The sequence below is a fragment of the Corapipo altera genome, unplaced genomic scaffold (genome assembly GCF_003945725.1).
Source record: "Corapipo altera isolate COAL_440 unplaced genomic scaffold, ASM394572v1 45, whole genome shotgun sequence".
NCBI classification, from domain to species: Eukaryota; Metazoa; Chordata; class Aves; order Passeriformes; family Pipridae; genus Corapipo; species Corapipo altera.
Genome location: NW_020884877.1, coordinates 20,323,658 through 20,336,407, shown reverse-complemented (window position 1 = coordinate 20,336,407; position 12,750 = coordinate 20,323,658). Strand labels below are relative to the sequence as shown.

The 12,750-nt window shown below is 38.7% G+C and overlaps 1 protein-coding gene across 16 annotated transcripts in view; it reads right to left on the bottom strand.

Annotated features, from left to right (window-relative positions):
- The window catches only part of BIN1 (bridging integrator 1), a 93,435-nt gene extending 93,148 nt beyond the window's left edge, over positions 1 to 287 (bottom strand). For 3 of the 16 annotated variants that reach the window (XM_027636482.1, XM_027636479.1, XM_027636480.1), the window contains exon 1: positions 104 to 269. In XM_027636482.1, coding sequence (XP_027492283.1) covers positions 104 to 187 — 84 coding nt within the window. In that variant the 5' untranslated portion in view covers positions 188 to 269. Of the gene's footprint in view, positions 1 to 103 lie in introns of all 16 variants that reach the window. The other 13 variants (XM_027636471.1, XM_027636472.1, XM_027636475.1 and 10 more) reach the window with 10 other exon arrangements.
- Positions 288 to 12,750: the final 12,463 nt, after the last annotated feature.

The window sequence follows — 12,750 nt, the reverse complement described above, 5'->3', positions numbered from 1 at the left end:
GCACCCACTGCGAGACGCATCCCTGCTTCGGGGAGGGGTGTCATACCCGGTACCCGCATCCCCCCCAACCCCGCATCCCGGGGATGCCCCCCTTATTCCCAACCTTCTCCTGCGCCCGGGTCAGCTTCTTCTGGACGTTGCTGGCGATTTTCCCGGCCGTGACCCCCTTGCTGCCCAGCTCGGCCATTTTGCCTTCTCTTTTTAACGGGCGGCTGCGAACGACGGACCGTCAGGAAGGGGGGGAAAACCCGGCGGGCAGGCGATGGCCCGACCGTCACCGCCACCTCCCGCCTGCCCGTCCTCCCTCCGGCCGCCTTTTAAAGGGATAGTGCTGCCGTAAAGGGAGAAGGGATGGGGGCAGATTTTGGTCAGATTTCGCCCACCCTGCCTGCCCCCTCCGGGTCCCCGCCGCCGCCTGTCCCGGAGGGGGCAGGCAGGGTGGGAAAGTCTGGCAAGCATCACAAGTGATTTATCTTATGTGACGGTAGGAGTTTGCTGTCCATTTCATCCTGCAGCAAAGCAACATTTTTATTTAAAGAGAAAGGGAAGAGTATCTGGAAATTATTCGAACCCCTGATTTTAAAAGGCAAGCTGAAATTTCAGAAGACTCCATCCTTTAATCATAGAATTATTAGGGTTGTAAAAGACCTTTAAGATAATTGCGTCCAATTGTTAACCCAGCACCACTGTGTTCACCACTAAACCATATCCCCAAATGCCACATCCGCACACATTTCAAACACTTCCAGGTACAGCGATTCCACCATTTCCCTAGGCAGCCTCTTCCACTGCCTGACCACCATTTCAATGAAGAAATATATTTTCCCAATATCCAATCAAAAGCTCCTATGGCTCAACTTGAGGCCATTTCCTCTCATTCTACCTGGGAGAAGAGACCAACCCTTACCTGGTTACAGACTCTTCTCAGGTAGAGTGATAAGGTCTCCCCTACCTCTCTTTTTCTCCAAACTGAACAAGCCCAGCTCCCTCAGCTGCTCCTCATAGGACTTGTGCCACACTTGTGCCCTTCACCAGCCTTGTTGCCCTTCTCTGGACACATTCCAGCACTGTGATGCCTTTCTTGTAGTGAGGGGCCCAAAACTGAACACAGAATTTGGGGCATGGCCTCACCAGTGCCAGGTACAGGGGGACGATCACTTCCTTAGTCCTGCTGGCCACACTATTTCTGATGCCACTGGCCAGGATGCTGTTTGCATTTTTGGCCACCTGGGCACACTGCTGTGTATGTACCAACCTATTATGGGTGCCTGGTAAGTGCCTTCACCTCAGCCCTGTCTCTTGGAAAACTAGAATAATCAATTTGCTAGCTTGTCTCACAGGAACCTTATGATGACTACTTAGTTATATTTGTACCTAACTTTGTCCTGTGATGGAAGCTCTTTTACATATTTTTGGATTTGCACAGGAATTTGGACTCAGCATGGCTGCACATGATGGTTATTCCAGTTGAGGAGTAATGGTGACAGTGGAGGGAGGTGTTTTGTGTGTCTCTACTGCAGAATACACTGCAGTGATGGGGCATTTGTCAGAAAACCAACCATGACTGCACAGAGGGCTTTATATGCATAACTTCCCCTGAATTCCTGCTACCTTAGTCTGTATGGTATGACTCTTCAGCTGTGCCTCAACTGCTTTTCAGAGTTGTTGCTCCTGGCCTGCCCTTGTCCCCTTTCAGTGAGCCTGGACTCAGTTATGCCACTGCTTTCATCCCAGCAGGGCTTTGGTTGTGCTTTGATAGATCTACTGGGCAAATGCCTTTTGTGAAACTCTATTCCTTTACACAACAGGACAAAGTTCTGCTTCCTGGAATAGAGGAAGCCACCTCAGCACTGTTATTCATATCCTAATACTCGGCCCCAAAGCTTCCGTCAGTACCACACACCAGGGCTTGGACAAGTGGAGGAGAAATTCTTTCCTTGCCAGTTTCTGCACACTCACCTTAGTTCTTTGTGAGAGCTCAGCACACAGTGTGTACACAGCATCCAGTACAGCACCAACCAATCCAGTGCTCTGCAGAAAATTTAGATATTTAACAACCTCGTCTTTTTTTAAGATGTAGACTATCCTCTCTTATACCTATTCAGCCAGGCAGAAAGGGACCTGGGAGTTTGGATTGACAGGAAGCTGAACATGAGCCAGCAGTGTGCCCAGGTGGCCAAGAAGGCCAATGGCACCCTGGCCTGGATCAGGAACAGTGTGGCCAACAGGTCCAAGGAAGTGATTCTTCCCTTGGACTCAGTGCTGGTGAGGCCACATCTGGAGTGCTGTGTCCAGTTCTGGGCCCCTCAGTTCAGGAAGGACATTGAGGTGCTGGAGCAGGTCCAGAGAAGAGCAACGAGACTGGTGAAGGGACTCGAGCACAAGTCCTATGAGGAGAGGCTGAGGGAGCTGGGGCTGTTCAGCCTGGAGAAGAGGAGGCTCAGGGGAGACCTCATCACTCTCTACAACTCCCTGAAAGGAGGTTGTAGCCAGGTGGGGGTTGGTCTCTTCTCCCAGGCAACTATCAGCAAGACAAGAGGGCATGGTCTCAAGTTGTGCCAGGGGAGGCTTAGGTTAGATATTAGAAAGAATTTCTTTACAGAGAGGGTAATCAGCCATTGGAATGGGCTGCCCAGGGAAGTGGTGGATTCTTCATCCCTGGAGGTTTTTAAGATGAGACTGGATGTGGCACTTAGTGCCATGGTCTAGCAACCGCAGCAGTGCTGGATCAAGGGTTGGACTTGATGATCTCAGAGGTCCCTTCCAACCCAGCTGATTCTATTTTAATTGAAAGATGGCATCCAAACCAACTTGTGTTCCAGGACAATTTCACACAGCCATTACTTTGCCAGATGAAGATTGTTGTCTCAAGTTTATACACAATAAAGAGTAGTGTAGCACTCACTACTGCAAACTAAAGCCACAGAAGAATGTCGAAGGTGATAACTTGAGAGAGCTAGGCCAGATTTTCCAACTTAAATGCCATTTATTGTTTCCATTTCTGCTTCAATACTATTTCTGTTCATTCAGAACTTAAAATAAAAACAATTGTCTTTCCCAGAGCCCTTAAAAACTGTGGGCAGAGAACCTGTCAACACCTTTGTGTGAGACTTCATGAGACAGTGCCTCTGCATTTCTTGCTTATTATGACAATGGCTTTTTTTTTTTTAATGACAAAACCTTAATTCAGAAACCAGTTTAAATTCATACTACACTTCAATTGTGTTAGTAGACATACTATTCCCATTTAATGAAATACTTGGGCATGTGTTTCAGTTGTATATGAGAAAAGTGCAGTGATCCAACACATTCTCAGACTGAAGCATGTGCATACCCATGATGCCACTCTGTATTGCAAACCGCAAATTCATTCAATTCCTTTCTGGCTTTACATTTAGTATTCATATTTCTGTATGATTAGTATTTAGTATTCATTTAGTATTCATCTTCCGTAGATAAACAACAGTGTCTGACATGCATCTGAATTTTTCCATACTTTTGGCCTTACTAGGTATTTTCATATTACTTTTCTTCTCCAACCTCATCCATAATTCAGCAGCATCTCACTACTCAGTATCATCTGGGAACATAATTAATGTCTCATTTCCTCTGTCTCTCACCCCCATCTCCTCCTCCTTAGCTGAGCTTTTATGGGTGAAAGATGCACATGTGGTTAAACGTTTACAACATAACGTTTAAAAGAGCAGATGTCTCAGGGTCAGAACACATTCCTCTCCATCCTACCTCATATATTTACTTCTCCTGCTTAGGTCTTTTCTTCAGCGAAACTGGTTTGGAAGGGATTTTTGTCTGATTGAATCCTTTCAAGTGAAAAGCAAATGATTGCAGCACATGAGCTGAAAAGAGAGTCCATGGCAAACATCAGACAATTGTGAAAGAAAATCATCCAGACACACATATTCATCACAATGAAAAATGATGACAAACCGTGTACATTTTAAAAGCCGGGATTAACAGCAAGCATCCACCTCTCAGCATGAGTCATTTCCCAGTTATTTCTGTGCTTGATTGGATCAGCACCAAAGCTGCAAAGCATTTGCCTGGCTCCAGGTGTGTTGCAAAGGTATTCCCCTGGCATGACCCAGTGAAACCACATACTGTGAGTGGTCATGCATCTGAATGACCATATAAACCATTTTAGCCAGGTAATATATGAAGGTTGTTGCTTTGTGAATGGCAGAGGCTTCAGTCTTGTGTCTATCCACCGTTGTACTGACCTCAAACTTACAGCATTTTACAACCTTAAAAATGTAAATAATTTCAATTGGACTGCACAAAATAATAAACATACAGGCTTGCAACTTATGTTTGTATTTGTTTGTGCTCTGTGGTATTGTAAGGCAGATATGTCTAACCTTTTGGAAGCCATTAGTGACAGATTCTGCACAATTGAAGTTAAAAGAAATCAGACAGTACTTATGTGCACCTCCCACAATGAGATCCATTAAGTGCAATATGTGCACAGTTGTCTCATCTATTCTAACACTAGACCCCAGGACACTTAATTTCACCTAACTATATCCAGCTAAACATATCTAGTTTAATTTGAGTCACCTCGGCTCCTTTTATAGTCAAAAGAGAGAAATCAGTACCTCCAAAGGATGAAAAAGATAAAACAAAACCTCTGCCTTAGCTACAGAGGGAGATTGAATGAATAGCTTAAATAGCTAAAGTTAAGACAGCCAGATTGGTTATGAAACCCACCTGTAGTCCATCTCCCTGGTGACAGGATGATTCATTTACACAGTTCATGGGGAAGAAGCAAATCTGTCAAACACACTAGCACAAACACACATCTTTAACATGTACATACCACCATTGCTTTTTTACTGCTTTCTTAATTGATTAATAGTCTAGTCAATAATGCCTATGTTAGGCCTCAGCCCCATAAGTGCATTTCACTTCTCAGTTGTCTCATTAAAGGGAGATGAACTGCTCACCTGTTTACAATTAAACATGTGCTTAAGTGCTCACTGGTTTGAAGTCTATTATTTTGTAATTTAGGTACAATTTATTCCCTTCATTGCACAAATTGTTATTACAGCTCTTTTTTTCATTATTATTATTATTATTCCTGTTTTGCCAAGTTTGTCCATCTGGGAGTAGGATGGACATGATTCTTAATTTAAATTCGAATAAATATTTAATTTTTAAAGAGTGATTTTAGCAATGTGTCCATTAACATAGTTTTATTTTTTCTGACTTGAACCTTTTAATTGTAGTTTGTGTGTTCAGAGCTACAAACTGCGATAATCAAAATATATTCATTTCCCTGAAACTGGTGGCAAAATCTTTCCTGTATATTCTAATTCATTTAAATAAAAAAAAATTCTAAAATTAAAACAGCAGTAATCTCCACCATTCATGGAACTAGAAGTATATATTCTCTGTTCCAGTTATTAAGAAGATTAAACCCCAGTTAAATTGATTTTTGTTTCCCTTTAGTAAGGAGTTCTGGTTTTAAGTGTATAATTACTGTTTTTAAAAAATATTTAATAGAGTTGAGTTACTTAAAGATGTTTATAATAAATATAAATAAATCACTACTGAATTCTTAAAATGCTTATATTTATGCTAAATAATATTATTTGCAATAAATTATTCCAAGAATTTTGAGGCCCTTCTCCTCATTTCAATCACAATTTCTCGTTGTATTCAAAGTTGAATTTCAAATATTAAACAACCTGGTCGTTTGGATCCATAGTTTTGTTCCGACTCTAACTCTGGCCATAGCACTACAGGTCAATTGGCGTCACTCACTGCCAGCACCGCTCTCTTGCTTCAGTGATGTCAGTTGAAGGATTAACTTAAAACCAACACCTTGAAAACAACAAATTACACAAAACATGTATGTAGCAAAATCTAATCGAGTTCTGACTCAACCCTGACTGCCTTAAACAGCCTGCTTGCCTTTTTTTTCCATTGCAGATCATGCATTCTTCTGGGACGACATTCCAAAAGAGCTTGCAAAGGTGACTTCTGTCTTTGCTTTTAACCTGATAACATTATCAAGGGTAATTCGGGTATCAACTTCACCACTATCTAGTTTGCCTTAGAATTCCTTTCTGACTGACTATATTCTCATGCAAACTCTTTGTTCTTCCACAGAAAGGTGCCGAGAAGGATCAGGAAGTTTCTGCCATAAAAATAGTAGATAAAACCTTGTTGATTAAGTGTTCTGTCCTTTAAACCTAAAGCAAAATGAAAGAACTTTGATTTTAAAATAGTGTCAAAATTCCTATGTGCCCCATTGTGCAGGAAAAGAAGGGATTTGGCACATATGAAGCAATTCTTTTTTCATTTTTTTTGTTGTCATCAATCAACATGGAAGCAGGCAAGTGAATCGTGCTTCCTTTGGAATTGACTGTGAGAATTCTGGAAGCGTTCTACTATTTATTGTAATATTGTAAAAACTAAAATTAATTATATACTCACATAGATAGACCAATTTATCCACATCTATAACTATGGTAGAACACCTGGCCCATCTGGTGGAATCACACAAAGGATATCATATCATCAGGATACCATATAACAGCACAAACTATCAGTGAAATAAATATTTTCTATAAAACATACATGCACAAAGTTTCATACTTGTGACAACCATACCAGGTAGATTTATGTAATTGTCACAGTTGCCCCAGTTGCGATGTCTTCTTCCTTGCTTCCCTTTAGAGAGCCTCATTTCATTTCCTTGGCAATGAAATTGAGTGACTTATTCACTGAAAATTATTTACAAGAGCTATCTCACCTTTGATTACGGTAAACTCGCTATCAACTCAGACTTGTTCAGTTTTAAAAATTATCCAACTCTTTGCTTTTGAGATCTGGGATTCGATTTTTCAGAAAATTAAGATGGTAACTTTCTGGTTTGGGCACGTGCAGTTTTCTGCAATATCCAATATACTATTAGTGTACAATGTATTCTATTTAATATTTACTGATATTTATAATAGTGTTTTCTTAGTCCTGGATCAGGACTTAACTGCAGAAAATACAGCACAGAAAAATGTAAAAAACAATTATATTTACCTGTAACAACTCAGCCATTTCCACCAGATTGCTTTATCAACTCTCTAAAGACTTTCATAAAGACTCAGTGAAAAACAGTGAAGGCCTCAAAAGAATCAATGATCCACAGTAAGTAACTTAAAAATTAGCTGTACTTCTCTGCAAAAGCCATTATCAAAGTCACTAGTTTTATTAAACATAAATCAATACAAATGTTTGCATTTCTGGTAAAAAAAATGCTATGCAGAAAAACAATGCTTCTGGGTATTATAGGGACTTCGAGGAACTTTTTGCATGTGAATGATTTTTGACATCATTATTTGGTTCACAACAAAGGGTTAATTTCTAGTGGAAAGTACAGGTTCAAGAGAATAAAAGTAGATGTTTACTGTAGTAAACCTTCATGCATTGGGATCACTTATGTTATTTAAATGCCAGCTGCATCACTCAAATATTCCACCTTAAAAATAATGTGAGTCCATGCATAGTAACGGTACACACTTGGAAAACCAGGAGTGAAGTATAAGCCATTTTGAGAGAAAAGAGCAAACAATCCCATCAAAATGGTTTTTACTGGGAACAGCTCTTTGTTATTACAAGCTCAATTCTTACCTAAATTCTAAATACTATACTCAATTGATGTAGGTACTTAGCTGTTTCCAACTCTGGTAAATTAGCACGTTTCTTCTGCTCATGGGCAAATATTTGATCCATGATTGACAATGGAATATTATACAGTCTTAGAATTGAGGGTCACTTAGTTAGAACTGATATATTTCTCTTCACAAATTTTGTGATGTTTTTACATGTCATACAACACTCTGACATGTTCCAAGTCTCCCTGCCAAATTCAGCAGAAAACATTTACAGTCTTAAGATAAGTGTCCTTGAGGGTTTAATATGTCACAGCATTGTGCAGTTATCAAGGTCATCAGCATGCTAGAACTATAAACTTAGATGTCAACCTAAATTTCTGGTTTGTTTTCAAACCCCATTTTGAAACAAGGCAACACTACCAGATAAATGAACCAAACATATTGTGAAAATTTTTCTTAACATGTCGTTGCACAACTGATGGAAATGCATACTATTTCTGCTACTGTACTCTAAAAACCAAAGCACAAGTCTGGAAATGTTGCAGCATCTGAGGGTCTTTACTATGAATTTTGCAATACAGGATGCTCTTTCAAACCCCACCTTTTGGAATCATGAGAATAGGTGTACAGACAGGAAAAAATATCAAAATCTGAAACCCAAAAACTGAAAATCAAAGAAGGGTAGGGAGAATTAAGCCATCACTTCAATGCTTTCATTTATTTTAAGGCATTCATGGCCTTGAGTCACAAGCTATACCTTTCTCTTGGGCATGGAGGTAAATATAAATTTATTTTAGGTATTGCAGAAATGTGCTGCTTGGAAAACAAGCTTCCAGAAACTGGTAGCAAATAGAAACCCAAAAGACAGCTATTAAAAGTGAACAGTATTTTTGATCTACATAGCACTAGTGAGGTCCATCACATCAAGACAAAGCAAACTGCCTGGATAAGAATAATCTTGCACAGCATTGTCTTCTGCATGTGTGCATGATGTGACATCTTCTGAGATCCTAAATTTAAAACAAACAAAAATATTCCTTCCCAGTATGCCAACAAGATCCAGGTTTACCAAGAATTACATGGTAAAAATTTAGTAAGGTAAGCAACCGTACATACCCTAAACAGAGAAACAAGTAGGTACAAGCCACTTGCAAATTATACCAATACTACATCTACTTAGAGCCTCATAGGGATGTGATAATCCTAAAACCACATAGTTCTTTCCTGCTGAAATTACGTATTTGCATTCTATTTAGAAAGCTTTTTTTTTAAAGGGAGGGAGAATAAGAAGGTTTGACCTTACCATTAATGAAATATTTCCTGAAAGTATTTAATTAATTATCCTACCCACAAAACTCACAGCAAACAAGTCTTCATCTTCCTATATAAATATCAGAAAATATATGTGTAAATAGACACAATTCATGCTTTTACACAATATGGAATGGAACCATGCCCTAGACACATTTTGATAAAGCTAATCAGATAAGCTGTGCTCTTTTTAAAAAAATATTTTACAGTTTTCTTCTCTTTACAATGGAAGGATAGAGACTGTTCTTTGGACACAAGTACTAGTCCCACATTATCTTGCAATTAGAGGTTGCTATCCATCCCATAGGAATGTCCAGCTGATCACAAAGACTATACTGAATATGTATTTGTCTTGGTCCCTTGGTTAGAAACAATAGTCACTAAAAATACCAATCAGAATCACAGAAACCAACCAAGGGAAGTATCTTTTAGCTACCAGTTCTTACCCCTTTTTGAGTTGCCATCCCCTTAAAAAATAGTCCGTAAAAACAGTAAAACTTGACAGGGCTTCCTTGTTTTAGTGCTTCTTTACAAATTCCTGAGAAATAAATAATGGATTCTCATTGCTCCCTGGTGCTGATGCTAAACATCACTCTTTCCAGTCAAGTTGTCCATCATCAAATTTCCAAACTTTAGATGCCAAATACATGTTAATAAAGAATTGGAGGGTACTTTCATTTGTTGCCTTATTGTAAAGATATTTAAAAATAATGAACTCTTTTCTCCTCTCTTTTTTCCTAACACTATGCAGTTAAAATAATAGTCACAAAAACAAAGCAAAGGCCTAGGAAAGATTTTCTCCTCTGAGAAGCAGCCAACTCAGTGAAAAAGCCTTAGGACCCTGACCTGACCCATCACATGGGAAACATAAGGTTATTTCCCATTCGCCATATATTTTTCTGTAATTTAATTCATTTTAATGTTGCCTGAATTGAACAATTGATATTTTATCACTTCTCATGGCAGAAACTCATTAAGAGACCACTATTTTCGGTGCCATTGGAAAGATACTGTGTGCTATTTGTAATTACATAATAATTACATTATTTATATATATATATATTTATCTCCAAATAATAGCATAAATTTCACTTGGTCTCTCCCACAGTATTAGGTAGTGAAATGCCAACATCAAAAAATAATTATGAATGTACATAATACCAAATTATGCATGAACACAACTGCAGTAATTACAAGTACTACTCTCGTATTCCAATGTGGCCCTGTGTCTTGACAGATTAAAACATTAATCTCTTCTATGCACTCGCCAATAAAGCCTTGTCAATCAAGGTGACCCAATCTCAGAAGATGCAGAGAGTGGAATTTAACACACTGAGACTGTTCAGTGTGAACCCAAAATTTACAGCCTTGGAAACATACAAACATGAGAGACATTTGCTTTGGTAAAGCAGTATCGATGTATTAAATCTTTCCTGCCTCAACTTAATCTGAGAAAGCCAATGAATGGAAAACTGTAGCCATTCTGTGCAGCCTTCCCTGGTGAGGTGATTTATCAGCTGCATCACAATATGAGTTAGAAAGCTTTGCCAGGTGAGATTCATGTCTCAGAAATCTGCAAAGTTGGGATATTTTGTAGCCACCTTTAAAATACAGTGTACACTTTCCAGAGCCACCATCTATATATGTTGCAAAACTAAGCTCAGTAGCAACTAGTAAATGAATATTTCTTGGATTAATTTGGTGCCTTCTTTCTGAGTGAAAAGAATTGCGTGTTATTCCATACAACTTCATCTGAAAATAACTGGTGTTTGATAGAGTTATCATGATTACTATCCATATATTATTTATGAATGTGTGACCATAAAAGAAGCATCTGTAAATGTGATAGTGAATTACTGAATGCTTTTTCAGTGGTATCTTAGGTGAGGATTTTTAACCAAGCCCTTCCAGATATATGTAACTTATTCCCCACATACCTTTTTCATTCTCTAACATCTAGACTTAATGCTTCTTTTTTGCATCTGGGATGAGACTATCTCTGCAGTATTTGGGAATCTCCAAACAAATTCAAGTGTTCACCCCTATCTGCATAAAGGAGACAAAAAGACTCACAAGTTGAGCTACTGAGAGTAAGAAAGAGTTGTCTAAATATTTCTTATCCTGAGATCTAACTGTGGTGGCAAACATTCTCTTGTAGTATTTATCCCTTAGACACTTCCTTCCAAAATCCCTGACTCCAGCCTTCCTTTTATCTGAATAAAGTGGGCTGCTTCAGTGAGTTTACGCTCCAACATAATTGTTTCCCAACTACATAAACACTTGACAGCAAACACTGTGTTTCAAACATTGCTAAGACTGGTACAATACCCTCTAAATGGTGTCAGAAGATCTACTGTTCACTGCAATGTTTACCGCAACAGTGCCTGAAAAAGTCAAATATCTCCCTCAGTTATTTTCTATCTCCTTTAGTCTTATCTTACCCAGACTGTGATCTCTTCAGAGTAGGAACTGTCTTTATTTTGAATTTTGCATGATAACAGGTAGAGTGTCAAAGATCAATGATTAACAAACTCCGTTAAAGACACATCTCAGCAGAAGGCATACAGCACTGCAAAGGCTGGATTTTTTCTAAGGAAGCCCACATGAAACTTTGGACATACTGTACTTTTTTTTACATGCAAATTTCTATTCTGAGCAAGCATACACAAAAGATGAACACAAACTGAGCACGTTTGCACATGCAAGGGCTAAGAATCCTTGTCAAACAAGTATAACCAAACTACTCTATTTTTAAGAAGCTGTAGTAAGTACGTTTCTTTTAGCCACATATATATAATTTCTTTTTCCAAAGATACATAATCACAGACTTTAACTAAGGAATACTATAGAGGCAGCACCACCTAGTGGTACCAAAACCACAGTGTAGTATTTTCAATGGCTTCCTTGAAGAGAATTCCATTGGAAACATAGAAGAAACTCTCAGATGAAATTATTTTTTTAAATACCCACATGACACCTACATGTTTTTGTCTCTTTTTTTTTTTTTTATTCAGCAAGAACATGAATAAATAATATTTGCAAGGTCTTGGTATACATGTGCATATTTTCTGTTGTAACTACCCTTTGAAAGGGAAAAAGGTATGTGAATGTGTGTGTTAATCACAGAGGATAAAGTATGTTTCTTTTTATTGTACATATATATAAAAATATATTTTTTTAAATGATCAGGTATTAAAACAGTTACTACTCACACCTTTTCTTCCAACTTTATTATTTAATACTGCAGGTATAAGATTTAGATGAAAACCTATATAGGAATAAGAAATATCTAGCAGCTTTGGACCACTTAATATTTTCTGACGTGCATTCCAGTGAGCCACAGTTTATCTTGCTTCAACATATACAGTCCACACAGAGCCAGTCATTTTGCAAAAATCAGAAGGGTTCAACGTGTAAAACCAGTTGTTTTCCACAGTGACTGTATTAGCATATGTATTTACATCTGTGCTAAGTAGGTGTACAGCGCTGTGACTATCACTTGGTAGCACTTTAAATCATCCTGCCATCTGCTTTTCACACGGCCCTGTAAATCCTCTATTAACACTTCTGTGACACTTCAGGAGGTGAAAAACTCTCCAATGCATCTGCTACCATGGGAGCCTGCCTGTGCAAATTAACACTGTTCTGGAACACCGAGAATTGGGGATTTGTTATAGCTCTTCTGAGTTTTTCTCTGGGCATGGACAGGGTAAGTTTGGCATTACCAAATATGTAAATCTCTAGTAATTATATGATAGCATTTTTTAGAGTTATGAGCATTATGTGAGAACATAACATAGGAAGGAAA